Below are 25889 nucleotides of genomic sequence, written 5' to 3' on the forward strand. Positions count from 1 at the left end.
ATTCAGAAGTTGCTAAAGAAAGAGTTACACATACACACAGGGGCACATTGCAACTGCACTTGTGTAACAGCCTCTGTACAGGCTGTAAAGGAGCAGGAAAAGACACACACTGAAGTATTTCTGTATTTATTTTCATTTTTCAATCAAGACAAATGTAAAGCACTACCGAAATAGTATAGATTTATATTCCCTTCATGCTACAGCTAGATGAAAACAGGACAGTCATTTAACCAAACACAGACTTGTAAAGTGCTTCACCTGCCTTCACCTAGAAATTTTTATAACACACAGGTTTCTAGTAAAGAGCAGGAACAATCATAGTTAATATTAAATCATTTCTTCTTGAACTTTGTAGCATTTTATTACTGAGGTTATAGGTAGTAATCACATTTTATTAGGGCATTCACTGATTCTGAAAGTTATGTGCATTCACTTCTAAAACCACATTGGCTGTTACATGCTGCTTTTTGACAGCAACCTTGCACAGGAGGCTTCCCACTGTTAGCAGCAACCCATCTGGAGAGTCCAAATCCTTCCCTACCTATATAATGATATGGAAACCATGCATGCATTCAGGAGTAAAAAATAGTCTCTGGAGTGCACTTGTCTTATAAAACTTTGATTTGGGGTGATTTGCACCACTATAGCATAAGAAAATGGAGTAACAACTCAAACTATATGTCTGCAATGACTTGTGAGTAATCTCCTAACTGCATTTGAAAGAAAGTTCAACCATTCCTTGAACCCATGTGCTTCAGGCTGAACAGTTCAGACAGATGTTTAATCACTTCATATTCACTAGGAAATGGCTATTCAATGGCCGTAGAATTTAAAAGTGGCACTATGAGATGAATGCTTCATGTTATTCCGTATTTGCATTCCCTCTTAGAAGCATAAGTAAAAATAATTCAGCTGAATCCAGCACAGTTTTATCACATAAATTTCAATTATTGTGGTTTTTTTAAATCATTAGATACCCTTTTAAATTTTTAGTAGCAGAAAAGCCCAAAGCTACAGTGGCAAGTTGGTGTAAATGAACGGAAATGAAAAAGGATTCTCCAGCTTCTGAGAAAAGGAGGTAAACTGGGTAAAAGGTGAGCGCATTGTTTAACTGAATCTGCAGCAATAATTATAAGGAAAATATTTAACTTAGAGCAACACAAAAAACCCATGACCCTGAAATTTTTAACAGGTAATTCATCAAGAGTCAGGCTGAAAATACCTCTTCAGAAGAAAAATTGGAATAAATCTGCAGTTGTTGGTTACAGTGCGAAATATTGTGAAACACTTTCCTAAAAGAAGGACACAGTGTGTTTTTGATAAGATTAAGGCGAATTTCAGCAAAGCATACACATTATTCTTCATTTTACTGTTTGACAATTTCAGTGTTTTTCTTCAGAGAAAACAAAAGTTTATAATGATTAACATTCTGTGCTGTGGGAAGCATACACTCTACAACAATACTACTCTTGTGTCACACTAGCCTTCCTCATCTATAACATCAGCACAAATAGTTTTTCAGATGAGTAAGCAGCATTTCTGAGATAAGTTCTCCCTTTAAATATAATTGATAGGGTGTGATTTCAGTGTCAATAGAGGCCTCAGCAAGGCTTACAAACTCCCACTGAATCCCATATCAAAAGCCAGGGCCCAGCTGAGGGGAGGCCAGGGATTAGCAGGCAGATCACTCCCATTCCTATCTTCTTCTTCTGCCATGAGATAGTGTGTCACCACAGTGCTCAGGGTTAGACCTTTCCTCTCCAAATTGAGAATCAATTTCCTCTGCTCCTGGAAATACCCTATGTGGCTTGCATTATATTGGCAAGATAAATTATGCAAAATAATAGATGCATCTAAGTGTATTCTCATGCATGCCTGTTTTGCAATACTTGTTAGTGGAAAACTCAGAAAAATAATTCTTTGAAGTCACTTATAAGTGCAGCTGATAGTGTAGGATCTCAGACATGCCACCAGAGAATTCTGTTTTCAAACCTGTATTGAGACACTTGACAGAATCAAGTTCACTGTGCAGATGAACAATACCACACCGGTATGTTGTTAACCACCATTCTCTGCTTCTCTTACAAATAGTACTTACTCCTCTGCCCCAGCAGCATCATTTGCAGTCACACAAACCCTCTAAGTCTGCATCTCATCATCCTCACCTTTAAGGTTTTATTCAATATCCAGCTCCCCTTTGCCTTCTCCCACCACCTTCACTCTTCCTTTAAAGCAGTCTCCTAAGCACTCCCTTTGCTTCCCTTGTCACTTAAGAGCAGTTTTACATGTGTGATGTTTTACTCATTTCAGACTTGTAATATTATTCCTCTTTAATGCCATCCTGCCTGCTGGAAATGATCTCCCACTTCTTTTGAGACACACACCATTCGTTACCTTCTTCTACATTTTTCTTTAAAAGCCATTTCTTCAGCAACAATTTCCAGTTATGCTGTCCCCACTGTTGTGTCTTCATCTGAATGCCACTTGCCAGAGAGGGCCTAAATTTAACCATCTGGGCACAGTATTCACGCACACTTTTGCTTGAGGCTCGATAGCTATCAAATGGGCATCTCATTTGACAACTTGCTTAGGTTGCCCAGGTTCCACTGTCCAGTGTCAGTGTTCTGTTATGGCAGGAGCAGATGCAGATTTGGGGAATGTTCTTGCAGCAGGCAGGTGCTGGCCACATAATGCTTAACTTTAATTTATAAGCGTTTGTAGTAGTTAGGACAACAGAAGCTTTTTTCTTGTTGGTGTTAAAACATTGTTAATTCACTGAAAGATCCCCACAAACTGAAAAAACCCTCAGAATTTAGCCAGCAGTAAAAGCTTGTGAGCTTGTTTCAATTCATTGTATACCACAATTGAAAATGTTGTTGATTATGTCTAGTCCCAGACTGGAATTAAATATCTTGGTGACAGAATTTTACCTTTTCTCCTGCTTACACTGATAATGGCAAAGCAGCCTTCTCTGGCTTTGGAGACAGAAGACTGAAGTCCAATTTTCCTGTGGAAGACCTTCCTCTTCAGAACCAAACTTGAGTATCTTTGCCTTCAGGATCAGTTTTAGGCACATTCAGTTTAAGGCACATAATTGTTTAGTTCAGAGGCTGATTTTCTCATTTTGACAGATAACATGTTCTGCAACCTATTTATCGACATGCCACAGAGACACAAAGGTGTTTGTGGTCTGGCTGCACTTACACACGTCATAAACTTTAGCAGCTCGTTCTAACATAAGAAGTGATGCATTACTGGTTTTGTTCAATGTGATCTAAATGCTTTTCCTCATACACCTACCTTTCAGAAGTAGGCTGGAACTGGTCATTTGTCCTAAGTTTTAGTAATACAGAATCCTCATTAAAGTTATGTTTCTTTCTTCCTAGTGCAAACTGGGAGGCATCCTGCCCCACCAATTTTCTTAAAATGGCAAAAGCAGCTGGATCTAATAGTTTTCTGCAGGAAACACAGTGTTTGGGATGTGTATAGAGCTGGTTATGCTATCTATTTTATGGGCTTTCACTGGTTAAATTACAGTAAATACAGAGGAGTAGAATCCGTGAACCACTAGCAGATGTTTGCTGTGCCAGTTTTGTGAGTATTGTAAAATAGCAGGAACAGACTATGTGCAAAACATTTTTTTCTGATTTTGCCATCTTGCACTGTTCCCACAGCATAGGCTCAGTAATGATAGGATAAAGCTTGGGAGGTAAGCTTTGATTGTGGACTAGCTCCTGTTGGGATCTTCAGAAAGCCAGACCTGTGAAGTGTGGCTTGTTTTCAAAAACCAGTGGCTGAGACAGCTGGCTTACACTGGAAATATATAGTCATTTATAGTACAGGCCAGTGCTTGACCTCTTATTCAGATATTAGGTGTTATGACATGGATGCTGAAGGTTTAAACTCTTGCAAAATTTGTTTTCTTTGGATGTAAGCTGTCACAGCTTTGTGTGAAATGGTAATTTGGATTACATTATTATGGTAGCGTGATGTCTTTGATTTTTGTGATTTTTTTCAACTCCTTTTAGTTCAGAGGAGAAAATGATCAAAGAATAGTTTCATGTAAAAAGCATGAGTAACAGAATCTGTCCATTTCAAATATATTTTTCAAAGAATTAATTTAAACCTGGCTCAAGTGTATCAATGTGGTGATTTACTGTCCTCTCTTCAGCCAACAAATCACTTGGTTGAAATAGTTTTGTATCAAATACATGTTGTGGGCAGGGGAAGAGATTTTTAATATCAAATCAGCCTTGTTCTGTGTGTGGGTAAACATGAATGGCTGCACACAGCCTCTTGTGCCTTTGAAAGGTGAAGGGAAGTTAAGACAAAAGGAAGAAGCAAAGATTTCAGTGTTTCAGATGTTAAAAGTCTGAGCTATGTGGCAAGTGACTGGGAAGAGGGAGACAATAGCAAGTAACTTTCACAGGTTACTTGCTATTGTTAGATTTTTTACAAAAATCTATTAGCAAGAAATGTTATTCCCTTCTCTGCTACACAACTAGAAAAAAAGCCTGACAGAATAATGTTCCAAAATTCATTAGGTTTTATCAAATATTTTATATTTATCAATATTTGATAAAACTTGAAAACATCTACTGCATTATCTAATTCAGCTTATGCAGGATTACTCCTTGTAGTGTGGTTTCCTGTGTATGACAAAATCTAGTTTTAAAGAAATTGAAATGAGATTTATAGCATTTATAGCCATTTTAATCTGTTCAGCAATTGCTATCTATGCAGGTTCTTAGAGTCCTTTCAACTACATAGGTGCTATTACCACTCTGAACTGCAGCAAGGCTAATGTATGCACCTCTCAACTCTTTCAGGGCAAAGACATTGATTTTAAAAAGAAATAAGGAAGCTCAGTAAGAATAGGTTCAGAGGATATTGATGTTACCATGACTTAATTTCATAGTCTACCTTCCACTAATTTGTGATTTTTTTTTTCCCTCCCATTTCCATGAAAATCCTAATTATTTTTCAGTCTTTAAGTGAAGAAGACTGAATGCAATTCAGTTGCATTTAGAGTCAGTTTAAGGAAAAATTTCATTGTCCTCTAAGACATAGGTCCCAAATAACTTCAGAAAACCTTAATGGAGGTTTCTGGTACTGGGTGCCCAGTATGTTCCTTCTGCTCCCAAATCCACTCAGGGATGTGTTTCACTGTTCACCACTGTCTTGTGAATTGCCTTTCTTGCCCTACCAATAACACCCAAAGTTGCTCAGCTTCAGTTCATTAGGAAGTATTCCCTTTTCATAGCACCACAGACATTTTTAGAGAGTTTCTTAACCTCTCTTCACATTTTCATTTGCAAGGAACCTGTCTCTGACTTGGACCTGTTGAAGAAGTAACCCTTCTGAAGATTTATTATTCCAGAAGCTGAGGTTCCAAGATGGGGAATAGGAGAAAGTTTGGATAACTATGCTATAGTTACGCTTTCCTAGAATCTATCCAGGAGTAAATATTCTATACATTTTACGGATAAAGGCCACAGCAGTGTTCTGTTTATTCAACTGCAAACAGCAATTTTGGGCATGAATAATTCTAGACAGCGTTTCTGTTCTCTTGATGTCAGCCAGCTGTGTGAAGGAGGACTGCCTCCCTAGTGTGATGTCAGACTTACTCCCTGAGTGATGTCACCAACGTTTGTGTTTCCTTTACAGGTTGATGACCAAATGAAGTTGCTTCAGAACTGCTGGAGCGAACTCTTAATTCTAGATCACATTTACCGGCAAGTGGTACATGGGAAAGAAGGGTCCATCCTTCTGGTTACTGGGCAACAAGTGAGTATATGGTCTGAGAGAAATAGTTGTGTCTTGTTTTTATAATAGTTTTCAAAATACCAGGAGTTTTACTAGGTCAGAAGCACTCCTGTGTTCTCAGAGATCCTCCGCAAGTACTGTAGGTAAAATAACTTGTGCACTCTATTTCTAGTCTGCTGATTACAGATAAACCTAAAAAAGCAAATATAATCATAAACACTTTGCTTTTCAAATACTTCAGTAATTGAAAAACAGCAGATGAGAAGTTTTTCTCAGGTAGTATTTCCTTGGGGCTAAATAGCAGCACTCCCAAACCTGATGGTTTAGGTTTAAGCAAGTAGTTTTTCTTCCTTTCAGAATTGTGATTTACTGAAAAGAAACACTGTCTGGGACAGAAATCTAGAGAATCTGCTGATTACTACCTCAGAAATACCTTGCTTTTAGAGACATATGCACACGTGTGAGAAACTCGGCAGCTGAGACATCTAATCGCAGGAAAATGATTCTGTCCATAGGCTGTAAAAGCAGGTACTGTCTCAGGGTGTGCACCCTGCAGGTTCTGCACAGCTCTCCAGGGGTGATTTTTTCATGTGTCAGATACATGGATCTCCCAAAATGCAAGAGCTATAGTAAATACTACAGTAGTAAGTACTAGGATAACTGTGAGAAAACACAAAATAGAAAGTTTTGTCTCTACTATGCTTTCCAAAGCACAACAATCTTGACAGTAAACAAGGAACTTGTTCCTAAGATTGTTATTCTGCTTCTAACAGGAAAAAAAAAAAAAAAAAAAAAAAAAAAGGAGTGAGAGTATCAAAGAAAAGCAAAGAGTGCCTGTATATTATGTTTCTGACTTGAAGTGAAAACAAATGATGGCTCTTTGGCATTTAAGTAGCTGCAAACTGCCTCAATTTATACACACATGGGAAAGAGCTCCTTTTCCTGTGATACACCATTTGTGTCTGCATGTTGTGGAATCTGCTTACAGCTCTACCTATAACTTTAAAGCTGCAGCCATTTCTTAACACTAAAAACAAATGTTTGTAAGAATCAGAAGGATTCAGATTTTTCTGTTTTCTAAGATGTCTACAGTAGAAGGGAGAAATGATTGACCTGTTCAAGAAAGGAACTGGGAAAACTCAAATTCTAGCTATGGAACTGACACCTGCACTTCATGGAAAGTCACTAAACTATCTCAGATATCATTGTACTCCCTAGTTATATTAGCAAAAGTTAGTTTAGTTGCATTACTCTTGAATTATATTGATACCATTAAGAAAACAACTGATTCCCTTTCCATTTCATGCTCTGCAAGACAGACAATTTTACTGGAAATTATTGCATTTACCACACAGGATGCTTGTTTATAAAACTAGAAGTATATTGACAGGATTCTGTTCCTGAGAGAACTGCTAAATTAGTGCCTCCTTTGTTATGTGATTAGCACTGTTTTAAAGGTTCTGAGTGCCTAAGTCCCACTGAAATCATTAGAGGCATCTAACTACCCTTAAATTCTAGCCATTGTCCCCATTTTCCTACAGTAATAATTTTTACCTCATTAACCACTTTTATCTTTTCTTGAAAATAAAAACCCCAGCTGTACATGATCTCAAGGCAAAGCAGAGCGTTTCTTCACTGCTGGACAACAGGTAGCAGGATGCTTATTAAATTGCTGCTTGCAAATCAGCAGCTGGCCTGGGAAGCTGTGCATTTCCAGGCAGTCTCCAACTAGGTTAAAACCTGGCTATATTGCCAGCATTTAAATGACTGCATTCATTTTTGATTATGCTTGTAAACTAGTTTTAATACATCCTTTAAATTCAATTTCCCTTTCCCATGCCGAAATTTGTCATTTTGAAGTTGGTGCAAGCACCCCCAGAGTCTCCCATCACCTTCTTTACTTGCCTCTTTGCACTTAGGCTGAGAGCAAGAGTAATATCACTACAACAGCAACAAGAACCCTACAGTCAGTCCTTTTTCCCATTTCACAATTCCTAGCAGCTGCAGAACATACTCATGTATCACAGATTCTCTCTGAGAAACAGGGAGGCACTAAACCTGAATTACAGAGTCTCTGGCTGCTGTTTCTGAAATCTCCCTATAATGCCCATTTTGTCCCAGTTTCACTCAGCTCTGGCCCCACTGGATCCTCAGTGAGAAGCCAGATTGCTTCCAGGAGCAGGTGCCTGCCCCCTCTGGGCTGTGCATGGCACACCTTTCACACAAATGCTGCTGCTGGTAGTCCAGGTGTTGCAGCACTGCCAGTGCTGTGCCACTACATGACTTGTATGCAATTTCTGCATCAAAAGCATTTACTTTAAACCAGCATCTTTTCAAATGATTTTCATGGGTAAAAATCATTCCTTGAAGAAATCCTTTTATTTAGATGGACAAGGCTGAGTGAGCTAAGCAGAAGTTTTAAAATACCTAGAATTGCCAGAGGTACACATCTTAAAATCACAGGATGATCCAAGCTGGAAGGAATTTTAAGGATTCACCAGTCCAATCCCCTGCTCAAACCAGGTTTCTCAGGGCTTTGTCCAGTTGGGCTTTGAGAACATCCAAGGATGGAAACTGCAAAACATCTGTGTGCAGCCAGTACCACTGCCTGACTATCTCCATGTGTAGAAAGTTTTTACGCAGTTCTCCTATGAACTCTTTCTTTTTCCACCTTACACCCAGTGCTCATGACTCTCCTCCTTCCTCCCTGAACCATTATGCAATGCACAGAGCCCAAGAGATCTTGTTAGGAAAGACTGAAGCAAAGGTGGCACTGAGAACCTCAGCCTGGTCTGTGCTTGCTGCCACAAAATCACCATCTGAATCCAGCTGCAATCCCACATTTGCCTGGTTTATCTCAGACTAGCAATTCAACATCCCTTGCAAGTTTCAACTACAGCTGAACCCTTTTTTAACATTATCACTCCATGGCAGTGGACATGGAAATGGATGGTATTTCTACATTACCTATCCTGAGCCATTCCTGGCTTCAGCTGCTGTGCACAGCTTTTGCACATCCCTTCTCAGTAGTGAGTTACTTTTATAGACAAGTTGATCCAATATCTCTTTTCCTAAGTGTCAAAATGGACCATCATTGACTCAGACTGCTGCGCTCATCTGTTCAAATCTATTTATGATAGGACAATTACGACTGTGTCTGTATCCTCTGTAAAATAATTCTGGGAAGCCTCACTTCTAGACCTGGGCATTATGAGTCTTTGCTAGTGCCTCATTCCTGCATGCTTTCTGATTACTGTCCTGATCCTTTCAGTTCCCACAGAAGAGACAGGGGAAAACCATGCCACCATTTCATAAAAATTAGTTGATTAAGGTGTGGAAAGCACTCTGACACTTCTGATGAAAAGTGCTGTAGATGTTTTTATTTCTGCTACCAACAAAGCACTATGAGCAAAATTACAGTCAATCATCTGGCTTTCAAAGATAATAACTTTAAACTGAGGACCTGAGCTAGATTGCCAACTTTATTACCTGAGAGATCAAGCTTATTGTCACAAGTTAGCAAATTTAAGACCTGAGAAGCCTTACTCCTTGCTTTCCTTAATATATCCCTCCATAAAAGCTACTCATAAACACAGTCCTTTTTACAATCACCATCAAGGTGGAAACTGTAAAGGGGGAACTTACCATCACTTAATTAGGACATACCTTCTCTCTCCACTTAGACTGCACAGCCTCTGTTCCTCAGACACAAAAGCCAAAATTTATCCAGGTCCCCAGGGCAGTACCACTGTCAGCTCTGTACTAAGTATCTAAAATGGGCTAGTAGTTAGAAGAACATTTATTTTCAAACACACTGGCTCAAAACCCATTACTTTAGGGCACTCCTATCACATTTCCATATCTGCATTTCTCTCAAGCCACTGGCTTATGGGTATTACTCAGTGTCAATCCACTGTTCCCATGTTGATGGGGAAAAAGTGCAGTCAGCAACAAACTAGTAAGCTTTGGCCCTTGTACAAAAAGAGACTGTGTTTTATTTTATTTTGTTATTTATTTGGGGTTTCATAAATTAAGCTCTTTTGTGAATATGTGTTTCAAGAAAGCACTTTTTTCAGATCATTACAATTCCTCAGCAGTTCCTCAGAAGCTAGTTCCTCCCTGTGCTGCACACTTCATTTTCTACACTAAGTACTGCCCCTCAGCAGTAGCAATTACCATTTCAAAAGGAAATAAAGTAGCACAAGTGCATTTTACAACTCTCAAAATTTCATAATAGAAAACAGCTAAGGAGTGATTTGCAATGTGGTGGTTAATTGTAAATCATTGCCAATATGCTCTCCACATGCTGAGTTTTGTAGGCTTGCCATGCAGCATGTAATTTTAACAGACCATTCCTAAATATAGAATTTTAATTCTGCCAACCTGACCACTTTCCTCTTGTATCTTCTACACAAGCAATACACTGCCAGCACACATAAGGTAGATGCTAAAACTCTGCACAGAATATTGTTGCCTGTGCATTTTCCTGCAACAGTCAATGCACAATATGTGACTTGTAGCCTCATCTGCTCCTTTTGTTCATGCTTACACTCTACTCATTGTTGCCAAATATTCCCTCTGCTGAGCTTGGCCAAAGCCTTTCCAACTAAAAAGGCCATCCAAAAATGTGTCTAAATCACAGATTTTTTTTTAGATTCTTGAAACTATTGATTTAGTCGAAGTCATCACAACACTGCATGTTTACACCTGGACTTGTATTCTAAAGCACAGCACCAGAGAAAGAGCATGAGCTCTTGATGGTATTGTCAAGAAAGATCACCCTTGTAGAAGTATCACTGGAGTACAAAAGTGCAAGAGTGTTAGAGGAGTGACTGCAAAGGACATCCACAAGTCATAGGTATAGAAAGCTCATGGATATCTAGTGGAAACCTATTACTTCTTATGTTTCTGGAAATTAGTAAGTATCTTTTTCCCATTAGATTTGTGTTGTAGTCAGTGAGGCTTCATAGTTGTAGTAGGCACAAAAGGGGTATTGGCATTTGAGGGCCAAATCTAGAAGCCCTTACATCAGCAAATAAACAAAGGAATCGATTCAAGGTGGATACAAATGAGGTCAAGCAATCATTATTTCACTAGTCAGTATAATATTTGCTTCTTTGTACAGTTCCTTACTCTAGTGGTTTTGGTTTCTGCCTAAAGGAAAGTAGTAAAGTTGTGGTAGTTGTTAAAAGGACCTCATGCCTTATGAAGATATGAAGATATTATGCTGGCTGGTCCTTCAGGATGAACTAGATGTGCTCAGTTCAACGGGTAAAACACATCAAAATTCAGTTATAACCATGAAGTGTCCTGAATTCAGGTTTGTCCAAATATTTGTTACATATTTTGAGCCTTTGAACTAGCTACAGACATACCTGTGAACAACCTGATCCCAATTCACATGTGCTTTGCTGTGTTGCCATGAAACCATCATAGCACTATGCTTTTAAGTCTAAAATCCTATTTCCAGTTAAAGTTCATGGAGAGACAGCACCCGACATGAATCCTTCCACACCAGAACTCTTCCATTTCCCACACCTAACAGCTAACTCTGTTGTCTTCATGGGAAACACATTTCTTTTGTGTTTTGTACACATGGCTCCCATAAAGAAAACAAAAGTTATTTGCCTGGAGTCTGGCAGCAGTTCTTCAAGCCTGTTAGTCTCCAAACCAGTCCTATGCTAGTGAACTAATCTGTCAGCATAAACTCATGTAAAATCCCATAGCTGATTTTAAGCTTGCCCAGAATGAAAGACAAGATGTTCAGAAACTCAGTTTGAAGAAAGCACCACATGAGTCTGTCCCAACTGCTTGTTGGAGTAGTGATAGTGATGGGATCCAAAGTGAGTACATCCAGTCTTGACTACTCATTGGTGGGAAAGGATTTAAAACAGTAGGGCAGAAATTTGTGTACAATAAGAGGGTCTTAAGGGGGAATGAATTTACATGGTTCAAAGCTCCTGAGGAAGCAGTTGAGTTAGCACAGCCTTGTGAGATGTTACCCAGACATTCACAAATTTTTTTCCAGTGATTCTTTGCCTTCTGATGAACTTTACTGTATATCAAACTCAGCAGTGATTTCATATAATCTCATCCTGATATAAAAAAACCTCACAAAAGTGTATTATAATACTTTGGTACAGAAATGGATTCTATTGTACTCTGCAGTACTTTGGAGTGTTACTATTTGCATATTATAGTTAATTATCAAGCACCATAACATCATCCTAGGGGAAAGGGCCACTGGCAACTTAATTCATTATCTTCTATTATTGTGTCTCACATTAAAATGACAAGCATCTTATGCTGCATAAGTCAACACAATTTTAATTAATATATCCAAACCCGATAACCAACAGATAGAAGCATATCTGTGGGTTTTGTCCATTCTGAAACCTCCTAAATTTTTCTATGTAGGCACCTCCTCAAAATGTTTTCCATGTTCATTTGCTCAGAAATGTAACAAAAATGTTGTTTTTTAATTGAATAATTATATGAAAAGCTCAAAATTATAATAACCATTAATAACCACTGCAGTTTCCACTGAAATCTGTATCTAGGAAACAGTGGAAAGATTGCAATAGTAAATGAGCTTCTTTGCTATATACTGAACTCATGCTTCTGAGATGAGACTCATCCACCCACTGAGCATCTACTTGAGCAGGGCCAGGGCTCAGAGACCCAGGGCAGGTCAGTGTGGGCCAGCCCAGGTTTTCAGTGCTGTTTGTAGCTGAGGAGAGGGCACCAGAGGAGCAGCCCTCAGCAGCCAGAGGTGCTGGCCAGGGTTGCACCCCGTAGAGCAGGAGGAGCAGTATGCTCCCTTTGCTGCACCTGAGCACCCACTGCCTCTGCCTTCAGACCCCAAACTCACAGTAGTCTAATTTACTAAATCCAGTACGAAATCAATCTTTTATTAGCTTGAACTGCTTTAGTGTGCTAGATTATACTGAATAGAGCCCCAGCAGGGGCCTTATTCCTTACTTGTTCAGGTCTTGTCTGGCTGAAAGGAATGGCATACAGGGATAGTCAGTACCTGACAATGCCATCAACAAGTAAAATCACTCTAATCATATTCTGAAGACTATTTCAAGCTTGCTGAAGTATTGAAAGGGATGGTGTAGTTCCACACAATATTTCCCCATGATACCATAGTCATATTCTAGAAATCAAGCACTCCTTAATTTTAGAAGAAAAAGAAACTTAATTCCACCATTAAGTGTTGCACTGTTTCGTGAGCATACAGAAGAGTTAATACCAGAAGCCACCACCTGATTCCACCAGAAAAGTTACTATCTGAGCCTAGTAAAACCAGGAACTTGTCTTCAAAAATCTTTAATTACCATGAAACACATTTGTAAAACAAAAAACCACAGGTGCTCTCTTTATTTTTGGCCTTCAGCCATAGCGTTTATTTAGCCCAGGGTACAGGAGGAATTCACACTTCTGTTTGTGCAGCCATAACTTCAGCCCATTGTTTTACTTCCAAATTAGGTTATGTGGAAGCTTTGACAAAGCTGCTGTTTTCAAAAATGCCAGACAACATCCTCAACATCAAAATCAATGTGAAATGTACTAGTATTAATTGGGATGCAAGAACATTTGCATCAATATACAATATTAAATAAAATGTACAATATAAAGTAAATGCTAAGACTATGCAATTAAGCATTCTGCACAAAATCCAAGCTGGTTTAATCTTTCTCTTTTAAAAGTGCTTTTAATCATGAATTGGAAGGTAAAAGAATTAATACACACTTTAGCATCAATTTCTGCATAAAGGACCAAGCAGGCAGAACAGTGTAGTCTTTAATGTGACCACTTTTTCAGAATAGACATTAACTGAGGCTTTTTCATGCACAGTTGCTTTTGTATAAACTGATTGACACCTTTGGGGGTCGTCTTTCCACTGACTCATAATTTTGCTCACTCTTGAAAAAAGCCTTCTGCACACCTACTATTCTCTAGTTAAAGCTGAAAATTCAACTCATCATATTTACACAATTAAAAAAAAAAATCCATTCTGCGTTGTTTTTAATTGCAAATCCTACTCAAGGGACCAATTCTCCTGCTTAGGAGGCAGCCCTGTGCCTTCTACTAGAGAACCAACTGCAGTCAATTATGGTAATGAAATGTCAATAAATATAAAAATTTAATACAGCCTGTTCCTGGTGAGTGGCAGATGAGGACTTGCCTCCCAGACAAATTTGCTGGTGCTGCAAATATTAAATGCACCTGAAAGAGGAGCAGGTTGCCTGAGAGCTCTCCAGTAGAGGGATGCTGGGAGATCCAGGCATCTACTGGGTTTTTCCATTATGGCATAATCGCTGCACAAAGGCCACTGATATTCTTGACATTCAGACATCTTAACTTCTTATTATGAAGTGAGTAGCATATTTTCCCCACAAACTGGAAGCTCAGTAAGGGATTTTGAGCTTCCTCCCCCCCTGCTTAACAATTACAAAAGGGAAATTAAGTAGAAATTAAATTGATCTTTGAGTGAAAATTATTTGAGGTATGTTACTTTATTTTTTCTTTTTATTTATATAAGTATATATACATCAAGAAATATGCATAAATGCATCTATAGAAAGAGTAATAAATAAGAGGGGAACTAAAAAGTAGTTTTTGAAAGATGGATAGGCTGGGGTTTCCAAAGATCAGATCATAGTTTAGCCACAGATTTCTTTGGCTCTGAGTAAGCAATTTAATGTCACTACTTCAAGTTTCCCCAGGTGTAAAAGAGCAATAAAACCTACCTCACAGGATACTTCAGCATAATCCATAATCCATGCTCCAACACTGCAAAGTGTTATTATTCTTAACCTCCATTCAAAAAGTGTAACCTCATTTTTCTTGTGCAGTTGCCTCCAGACAGTTGGTAGGAAGCAATAAGACTACATATAAATGAAATCACGTATTAAAAGCCAGTAATTTATTGATTATATTAAGGTCATTACCATGAAAATTTAATTTTAGTTTCTTTTAGTCATCTTTCTATCTTTCCTTACTGAAATCTTGAGAGGTTAAAAGTATTTTTTTTTACTGTTGTTTATACTTGAGCAAAATCAATTCAATAGTTTTCAAATAAAATAATTTTTAAAAAAATTAAACTACATGTTCCTTAGCAATTTTTTTAAAGAAACAGATTTTAAGGGATCAGAGAATAGAAAAACAAAATTTTGCAGTATTGATTTGTTTCCTGTGGTGACACCTCTCCATTCTTTAACTACTGTTTTAGGAAACCTTTAAATCTCAGCCAGTTGGCCAGGAGTGGTTCTCTGGGGAGCAAGCAGCACACTCACCAGGACATTTCCATGGGACAGTGGCACTTGAAGGGGACATTGAGCACTCTGATGAAAAGTGGGCTGAGCACTGAAGCTGAAGCTGCTGCTCAGGTCACCCCAGTTCTGATAGAGCAGTTACACCCTGCTCCACACCAAACCATTGCCCTGCCCTGGAGCCTGCCCACCCTTCCCTTCACCTTCCCATCACAGCATTCCCACAGGCTGTACCCTTCCCCACTGGTCACTATCCTGTGACAAAGTGACACCTTCAGAGTGGCAGGGGCCAGGGCAGTCTCCTGCATAGAAACATCCCTGCAACAGGAGTGCCATCAGCCAGAACAGTTTCAGCATGCCGGGCTTGGGGAGGTTGCCCAAGATTCAAGAATCACCCGAGGATGAGTCAGCAATGACAGACTTTAAGTATCCTGTGCTTGTGAATATTCCCTTTTTTAATAAGTGTATTAAGTCAAGCTTTCTGTTGGATCTCTGTGTACAAGAAAAGCTCCAGGCAGGTCAGCCTGCCCTGAGAACCAGAGGCAGCATGACCAGCAGAGCCCAGAGCAGCACCACTTGTCCCCCTAGCCCAAGGAAGGAGCTCTGTGCACTGCGGTCACTGCTGGGGACAATGCAAGGGCACCTGGGCTGTCACACACCTGCCACCCTCCTTCCCCTGCAGGACAGCATTTAGCAGAACAAGTGAGTTCCAATCAACTCCAACAAATACAGGGGTTTTGTGTAGCTGAGGAGAGCAGCAACCACCCACACAATACCTCTGTTTCCTGTGGGAATACACCGACATTTCTGGGCCTGAATAGATGTTTCTGGCCAAGTTCTGGACACAGGACTGTTTCCCATTAATATTGTTGTGTCCCTCTGAAGCAATACAGCCAGGGTAGGCACAAAGCTCACTGCGTCAGTCATTCTTCGCAGGATCATATGATTACAGTGAGAACAGGAGACACCAAATGAACAACACAAATTTAGATGTGGACAACTACCAGTGTTATAAGCAGCTCTCATATTTAAAGCTTCTAAAAAAGCTAATACAGACAAACCAGCACACACAGTGATGTCATGTACCATTAAGATGTATGGTTTAATGTTATTTCTAATATATACCATTGGGTTAAAATTGGTTTATATATAAAATCATCTTGACTTGATAATATCATTAAATTAAGAGTGATTTCTATATCCAGGAGTATCCTGGTTGTATATTATTGCTTGAAGCATCCTAAAGTGTGGGCATGACAACAAGACAGGAATACAATTCTCTTTTACAGGTGGATTATTCCGTAATAGTATCCCAAGCTGGAGCCACCCTCAATAATCTTATGAGCCATGCACAAGAACTGGTAGCAAAGCTTCGTTCGCTGCAGTTTGACCTACGAGAATTTGTCTGTCTCAAATTCCTGGTGCTGTTTAGTTTAGGTAGGTACGCTCTAATCTTCATACTTTTTGTTCTTTCTAAAAACATTGAAAATATTTTGCTTTTCTTCAATTTTTCATGAAACACATAATTTTGAAATATGTTTAATGGGGTTCACAGTAATCTGAGGATAATTTTTTTAATTATCAGGTGCAGGAAAATTATGTATAAGTATTAAAAGTGTGTTTCCATGGAATTGATTCCTAAAACACATGGAATTTAATGGAGAATTATAAACCTTCTGTATTTTGGTATGTGAATACTGAATTTTCCAGTATAAGGATAAAATTCTATTAGACATCCTAGAGAACAGTGGAAAATACAGATTGCCATGTTCTTCTATGATATTGAATACAGTTTTGTAAAGCACATGGAGTGAGGATATTGTTGAAATTTCCCTCTTATTCAAAGGCATCTGTGGTAAGTATAAACAATCTTCTTTACATATAATGGCTGTCACACTGTAACCCATAAATCAGGAATGTATCTCATAGTTTTTTAAAAGTAAAAGGAACTCCTAAAGTGCAAATTAATGATAATAGCTTTAAGACAGAACTGGCTATGAAATAACCTTTAAAGGGAAGATTGTTTTATACTAGTGGAGAGGACAGAATGGGAAAGATACCTATGCAAGACAGATTAGTTAAACCAGTCCCGTCCAATAAATCAGTTGAGAAAAATCACTGGTGCCAAGAATAAGAAAGATCTTAGGGAGATGGATTCCTATTGACTTCATGGGAAGAGATTTTTCTGCCTGTCCTCTGTTTCAGGTTTGCACTTTGTTGTAAAGCTGGTCTAAATGAACTTTGCCCAAGTGAATGTTTTTTTCTGGCAGACAGTTGAAAGGAGAGACTTAAAAACATAACCCAGACATAAAATGTCAACCCAGACATATCTCCATAGCAAAACCTCCTCTTTTACTGAAAAGGTGTTTTTGTCTGCAAAGAGAGTGACTGGGGAAGCCAAGGACACTATGAGAGATATCAGCAGTGGTGACATTTAGTAATGCTTTCCTTTCATTTTCAGTTTAAACAAAATCTGTAAAGGTATAAAATTCTAAAAATAAATTATTGTAATACAATTGCAAGTAGACTAAAAGAGACACTTTTGATCACATTTCAGATCTCAGTTACAGTTTTAAATATGTCCTTCCTAGGGACTGTAACCTCCTAGGTTATAGAATTTGAACCTGCGTGAGACAATTTTAGGTAAAGCTCCCTTTAAATGCAGGGAACATAAAAGACCAATATTTCAGAGGTACAGGGGACAGAACATGCAGAAGATAGAAAATAATTATTTTACAAATTAGAATGAAATAAGAATGATGCTAACAGAATGGATCATTCTGAGGTATGTCCATTTTGAGTCCTAGGAAGAGATGATGGATTTCCTTGGTAACTATTAACATTTTGTATTCAGGGCTTCATTGCTTGAATATCTTAGATTCAGAGAAGCAAAAGCAAACCATCTGTTGCAGAAATTATGTTTTATGAATTAATCTGATGGATAACAAGAATTCATATTTCCTAATTCCTAATAAGTAGGTTTTTCAGTCATTATACAGCGGCACAAATAAAGCCTGTAGCTTTCTTCTGATAAAATATTTAGAGAATTCATGTCAGTTCAGAAACATTTTAAATTAGCTGAATAAATGAAGTGCATTTGAAAAACTCTCACATTTAGGTGGTTTTTTTTATTTAATGATTTTCATCAGCTGTTCTGGTACTTTGCACTGATTTAGGAATCATTCTCACACCTCTAGCACTTCTGATTCTGCCAGGTACTGTGCTCAGCTTCTGAAGTACTTGGCAGAACTAACTTGCAGACTTGCAGCAAGCCAGATTACCCAGTTTTTCTCTCATTTATGCTACTATTAAATGAGCTAGTTTTGCTGCTAATAGGAACCTTGTAATCACATAACTTGCACATAAAAGTGATGAAGCAAAGACAGCTCTGACACCTTTTAAATCAATTAGTTCATTATTTAACATACTGCAGAATTCCACTTACTAATAGTCAGAGCTCTGACTCTGAAAAGAGTGAAATGTAAAGATGTTACCACTTGACGCACAGGACAGAGGCAAATATTTAACAAGAACAATAACAAGATTGAAATGAAAAACACAGATACACTTTTCATCTAAGCACTTAAGTCTGTGCCCAAAAATGAATCATGTAGCTGAAATTAATAAGACACCTCACAGCCTAAGAGCAAGCCACGTTTAGAAGACATTGAAGTGTCTAACAATGCTGGTAGGCATTCAGCAGGGCTGTCAGAACTAGCTAAGCATCCAATTCTACATAAATAACTGGGAGCAATTATTGTACCTAAGTATCTAGGTGCATTTAGCACATATCTGTATCTCTTAAGCATCTCTACAGAAAACTGGTCCTAATGCCAATAATGTACCACTTAATAAAAAGGAAATTTCAAAAACCTCAGCTGTTGACAACCTGGCCCTGTAATGTTTAATGGAATAAAAAGTGCTGCAAGACATAGCCTTTTTACATTTCTGAGGATGTTCATATAAGTGTTAACCAAGCCAACAAAACCTTTTACTATTGTTCTTTAGTCTAGTGCTTGATTGAAAAAGAAATGTCTATTACAAAGCCTCTCAAAGGCAGTATGAAATTAATAATCCACAGAATTAATTTATTAAGAAGTTGGTTTTTTTTAATAACTGTATAGATATGAGACTGCCTTGTAAAGCTGCTTGTTATTCATGGCTGTACCATCCTCTCTGTCTCTCCACAAGACAGCAATTTCCTTTAGGGCAAAGAATTTGGTCTCTGCCTTTTTTCTTAACATTTCAGAAGTGATTATCTTAGTAAACTACCAGTAAAACCATGTTCAAAACCCAAAGCACTTAGAATAATTTTTCAAAATAGAATTGAACTATATCAGTTTTGCTTGCTAGATTTTAAATGAAAGAGGTAATTGTTATCTAGTCATGAGGAGGTCCAAAGGATTTATACAGGAAAATCCTTTTGATTTTTGGCAGCATTAAAGAAGATGCTGCTGAGGCTTAGCCAGATGCATATTAAATGTAGCTATTGTGGCTGGCAGTGCACAACTCCTCCTGCAGTCAGACTGCATGGCCCCACCTTGGTGAGTGGGACCCCCATGCACAGGAGCTCAGCTCCTTTCACCAGGGCCACCTGCTCTGGCTGGGACCCTCTGACCAATACTGCCAACTACATAATGGTACAGTTGACTCAGCTATTATTCAGTAAGCCAGAAGAGTTTGGTAAATAGCCTCTTTAGTGTGATACCGCTTTAGTTCGGTGCTATCAAATATTTAAATATGTAGAGCTACATAACTTTTTAATTCCCCCTCTCAGTTGCAAAAAGCAAATGGCTTTACATGTAGGTAGTTCTTACCTTTGTACATAAAAGTCTTCCATTGCAGTTCCCCTTGCCAACCCTTCTTTGACTGATGTTTACATTATATCTGCAAAGCCCAAACGTATCTGTTTTCTGGGGCATCGTTTCTGTGATTTCACATATAGAGATATTCTCCCCTTAATTCCACCTTAGGGAGTGAAGATAATCCATATGTCAAACCACAATTTAACTCAGGTATGCCAGCCAATTTTTTTTTTTCCAGTCTAAACACAGGTGAATAAAAAAACAAACCAGCAGTTCAAGAGATATGCAAGTACGGATTTCTCCACTTCTTCGTTGCATTTGACAGGTTTCCTCCAATGAAGTAGAACCAATATGATATGGCTATGATACGATATGATAATGCAGCAACTGTAGTCACACCATTGATGGAAAGTTAGTGGCCAGGCACAAATTTCAAAAATGTGAAAGAATAAAGAAATCTTTGACTGACTTGAGTGTTAACCTACTTTTAACACTACTCGATGAGCTCATGTCCAGCACATGGAATGTGAACATCTGAGACAGGTGCTGATGACACCGTTCTGCAACCATTTATCAGATTTACCACCAAATACAATAAACATCTCTAACTTTCTGAAAGCTGGCTAAACTGAGGATAATGTGAATTCTTTATCCTAATCCCAGAGTAAAAATACAGCAAATTTTTCTATAGCATATAACCAGTACAGGCTGCAGTAGACATTATCAAAACGTAGGCCAAAAACTAAATACAAATGATTTGTCTTCAATAATTGCTGGCTTGAATCAAGAAAAATTACAGATAGAAAAAGCAAATGTGTCAGTTTATCAAGCTCTTTGAATTTTCACTACCACATTTGACATTAGTTTGGAAATTCCTCTCTCCTTGTCATAAATCAGAATTAGAAATAAAACAAATAAACAAAAGCAAACAAATCACCTCACATATGCTGTTGAATTGTCTAATTCTGGAGCTGAAATAGATTCATATGCTCCACTGGGAGATGCAATTTTGACCTCACTAAAGCCAAGAGAATTTTATTTTTTTACTGGAGTCAAAATTCAGTTCTTATCACAAAACAAAATTCAAAAGAAATTTTCATCAATTAAATTTGACAAATGGCAAATTGACAAATTTAAATGATGCTTGAAATGGTGCCTCAAATGAGATATTTTCTGTCATCTTCCTTTCACCATCCAGTAGCTTTATGGACTGGTCATTTCACCTGAAATCAGCCTTTTTTTTCTCTTTACAAAAATTTCCCATTTGTCCTGCTAGTTTTTATTATGTGAACTCAGCAAGGATGATTTTTCAAACTCCCATCACAGCAGTTTGTAAAGTGAAATGCCAGTAGGAAAAAGTTAGACATCATTTGACCCATGTCCAGGCACTTTTCCAGCTGTGGAGCTAAATGCTGGACTAGGCAGCAGCTGAGTGGTACTGCTCCCTTATCATTGTCAGGACACAGAAAAATGTACTTCATCTGGGAAATGAAGGCTTATCAATGCAACTGACAAATAATTGCAGAGCCTCTATTGATCTCACATCCCACGTAATGTGACACAAGAGGGTCCAGTAAAAATAATAAACATTTAATCGTAGTGGACATCAAACAATGGGTTCTTGCTTAAGCAACAGAATAAAACCCTAGCAAAAAAGAACTCGGTTTTTGAACAAATCACAGTCCTAAGCAGAAATTCATCTAGTTCTGCAACACTCCATTCTCATTTCTGTTAAAATGAGAGGAATACTAGCAAGTTAAGAGGGATATTAAAAAAGGAATCTTTTCTTGCTTTTAATCTCCATAAGGTGTCAGAACTGAGATGGGAGGAGGTATTTGAAGTCCTAGGCCCCACCATTTGCACATTTGAAAAATAAATGTGCCTGTTAAGATCCTAATGCAGATGAAAAAGACTGAAGGGAAGAACATTCAAGGCAGATTCTGCCCCCAGCACTCACAAGACTCGAAGGTGTTCCATTCAAACATGCACTCAGGGAGCAGCAGCACAAAGCCTGCCTGTGCTCTGTTTCACCTGGTGCAGTAACTCACATCGATGCAGCTACACACCAATCTGAAAAAATAGCTATTGGACTTTTTAATGTACTTTATGTAACATCATTGTTCTAGTCATTGTTCTATTAGATTTACAGACCAGCAGAATCTCTGCCTCAGGGAGCTTGCAGTCTAAATACACAGAAAAGATTTTTTTAAATGGAGCAGCAATGAGGCTGTCAATACTTCCACTTCAAAACTTTTGCTGAAGGTTTAATATCACACGTATCATACGTATGTAGACAGGAAAAGAAGAGTACAAGGATCAGCTGGAGGTAATATAACAGGGAATGTTGGCTAAATTTTGTACTAATTATGATAGTTAAAAGCACACAAACGAATATAATAGGAGAATGAAATGAAGGAATTAGTGAGGCAGGAGATTTTATCAAACCAAAAGGAAAAGATGAAAGAAGACCAGAAAATTAGATAAGAATCAATTAATTAGTTATCTTAGTTATCTGGATTATAGATAACTAAGTGTACTACAGATATAAAGATATAACGGAGCAAATTTTGCATGTAGATGTTGATTGCAGATAAAGATGAAGTAGGTTCTGAGAATTTGAAATGAGAAGTATTACATGACAGTCTTCCTTGGCAAGTCAGTGCAAGTCACTAATGGAGAACTTAACCAGGCATGGACTTGTCATTACAAATAAGTTCACTCCTCACTCCCAGAGACAAACAGTACTTAGGGTTTAATGCCTTCTGCTAAGTGGTCATTCTTGCTGGTTTTACTTTTGGGAGTTTGTAAATACACAACTATTTTTATAGGTTTTTTTATATGTGTGTTATTTATAATACACGTGTTTAATTGGGCTGCCATAACAGGTGGTTTTATTTTAACCATTGGCAGTTTTCTTAGATCCATCCATTCTGTTACCCAGGGGTGCCTGTACAATTGCACTTGGGAAACACCAGTAAAGCTTTGGAGGGCACACTGGCACAGCTTTCAGGCTCCCCCACATTACATCTGAATTTATAAACATACTTACTGTATACCTGCCCAATTCAGGCTGTCTCAACCCTAATGTCCAACCAGAGTATGCACTGGAGGCTAATACTAGCAAAGAAACACTTCCTAAACTTTATGTAATCATTTGGAATTCAGGAAGGATTGATTAGTATTCAAGATATGCAACTGCTCAATATTTATACCAGAGAGACTTGGCAGAAGCAAATAAAGGTACATAAAGCTGATGCTTGTCTTAATTAAGTGCAATATAATAGGTGTTGGGGATATTTTTCTTAGTGAAGAGAGCAGTTTAGCAGTGAACCAGGAATAACTCATTCTGAAGTTCAGAGTTTAAAACTAATCAATATGTATTTATAACAAGGGAGGAACTAAATATAATTTATTATTAGCTGACAGCTAACTAATAGATAAAATCAAGATTAATTTAAGTACCTTTTTCCACATACCAATTTCTGACAAAAAAAAAAAATTGTTCCCTTGGAGTCTTGATTGGTTTTTGCAGCATTTCAAATAGACTTTTTGAAATGACTGTCTCATATGTGGAGTGCCTGGGAGTGAACCCAAAAATGGGGAATGAGACATTTAGCTAGGATGATCCTTTCACTCTGACAAACTTATCAACAGGAATATTTCCTAATTTTATGATGAGGAATCCTTAATGGCAGGTGACATTTTTAAATGCTCCTTTAGAGTACGCAATCTCCACGTGTGCTGATGAACAGGCATCGACTGGCAGACAGCACAGGGATCACGGGCACAGTCCCAGCACACCCAGCCCAGGCTTCCCTCAGTTGTCACTACAAAAAGTTTTGAAAGGGAATGAAGAAGGTGGATAAATAGATCTGGCATATTAAGCATGAGAGGCAGAAAGGAGAAAGGGAAAAGGACTTGGTCTGGAAAGGTGGTGGGTGGAAAATGAAGATGGAATTCCAGGCAAGTGCAGAGCAGGAGATGACCTTGTGACACTGAATGACTGATGACAGGTAAGGCAGGAACAGCCACAAGGCCTAGAAAGTGAATGTAGCAGGGAAAGGAAAGTTGCCAAGACACGGAAGCAATGAGATAGGAAGGATAATTTGTCATCACCATTTGCCACTGCCAAAGGGTGCTGTGGTCACTGAGATGTTGTCTGCTGAAGCAATGTGGTATCTGTTAAAAATTTAATCAACTAAACACGTCCCCTGTGCACATCCCATGGAAGTCAGTGAGAATACATTTGCAGGATTAGCTCAGTTCGGGATAAACTGCATTAGAAACACACAAATTTAAAGGTGAGGATCACTGTCTTTTGGAAGATCTCATCTCTGGATATAATGAAAGCTCTGCTTCTTTAAATCTTAAGTCAAGATGGTGCTTCTCTAAATTATTATACTAGAGCTCAGTCAAAAGTTACAGACTTGATGCCCAGCTGCTGGATGGAAACTTATAGCTTGCAGTGACCAGAAGACTGAAAGAAGTAACTTCATAGTCAAGAAGCTGAAATTTATCGTGACTTCTAATTTCAGGTTTTACAGATACTTCTGCATTTGAAAAATTCAAATTTGATAACGTTTAATGTGAACAGTTACCAGTGATCTTACATAGTCTCCCACTGCTGCGTGTTCCACGGTGCCTGGAAACCAAGGATCCCTTTTCTTACTAGGGATGATGAGGGCCAGCAGAACAGTTAAACAGCCAGTCTGCCCCTGGAACATTTAACTCCTCTATGGATCGCAGGCAAAGCAGCCAGGCTACTCCATCCTGCCACTAGAAGAACTATTCCACTTTTCTACTTTAACCCTCTGGGAAAGTAAAGCAAATGAATATGGACAAAACTTCATTTCAGAATAACCTCATGAGGGACGTTCTCCTTTGATGGATGCAGCATTGCTCAGCAGAGAAATCAACCCCTTTGTCTATAATTCTGCTTCTCACTCCATTACTTTGAAGTCTCTAAAATAATATCTTAACTATGCGATCTGGTAAACAAAAGCAATAGTTATTTATCTCTGTAAATAGTGGTGAAATCCAGAGTATTAAAGATACTTTTTAGAGTAGAAGCAGATTGGAACACTGAAATCTCTACAGATTTTATAACAAACACGATTTAAAAAGGAATCTGACTTACAATATCTTTATTAAATTTTGAGACAATTTGATCCTTTCCTTTATAAATCATTTAGCATGAAAGTAGTTCCTTGCTGCATTTTCAGGGTCTAAAACTTTGCAAAAAAATTTGACAATTCATCTTTTGAGGAATTATTTTAGAAGTGTACTTAGTACATGCAGGAAAAAGTAGTGGTTTTTTTTGCCCTGGCTTTTATTTCTTTATGGAAAAACAAAAACAAAGACATATTCATTTCACTTACCTGTCAAAACCCATAGCAAAGCCAAACAATTAATAATCACTCCTTAAATTGCTAAATTTATATAGATGATATATAAATATATATTATATATTATATATTATAATATATATAATATATTATATAACATAATATTATATATAATATAATATAATATATTATATAATATAATATATAATATTATATATTATAGATGATATATAAATATATATATATATTAAATGATATATAGAGTGATGACTTTGATAAACAATGTTTTGCTCTTGAGAACACTAATTCAATGAGCTGACAGGTTTTAGTCCATCCTCCTATTCAGGTGGCATGCAAGTGCAGGCAGTATGAAAGAAAGTAGGACAGTATCTGTCTTCCAGGTATCTGTCTTAATGAAATCTACAATCAATGGTATTGGGGAAAAAAAAACGTAATAGAAAAAGAATAAAATACAAATGCTGGGGTTATGAGGAACAATTCAGCATTAAACCAATATTTGTTACCAAATAAAATTTTAATCATTCATCTCAGCCCTGCATGTAGGATAAAATTCTTCCAGGAATCCCAGAGAAAGCCTTCTGTTTCATGGCTGATTGAGTTTTTTGAATAAACTACACTAAATTATAGAGGAGAGTTAATAATTGCTGTTGATTTGTCCTGATTTTATTTCATTA

The 25889-nt window shown here is 37.9% G+C and overlaps 1 protein-coding gene across 4 annotated transcripts in view; it reads left to right on the forward strand.

Annotated features, from left to right (window-relative positions):
• NR5A2 (nuclear receptor subfamily 5 group A member 2) overlaps positions 1-25889 on the forward strand; it is an 88419-nt gene that overhangs the window by 44409 nt on the left and 18121 nt on the right. For all 4 annotated transcript variants that reach the window (XM_086901526.1, XM_086901525.1, XM_086901523.1 and 1 more), the window contains 2 exons: positions 5668-5787; positions 16334-16481. In XM_086901526.1, the coding sequence (XP_086757652.1) occupies positions 5668-5787; positions 16334-16481 (268 nt within the window). The remainder of the gene's footprint in view (positions 1-5667; positions 5788-16333; positions 16482-25889) is intronic.

Source organism: Cyanistes caeruleus, chromosome 9 (assembly GCF_971803275.1).
Source record: "Cyanistes caeruleus chromosome 9, bCyaCae1.hap1.1, whole genome shotgun sequence".
NCBI classification, from domain to species: domain Eukaryota; kingdom Metazoa; phylum Chordata; class Aves; order Passeriformes; family Paridae; genus Cyanistes; species Cyanistes caeruleus.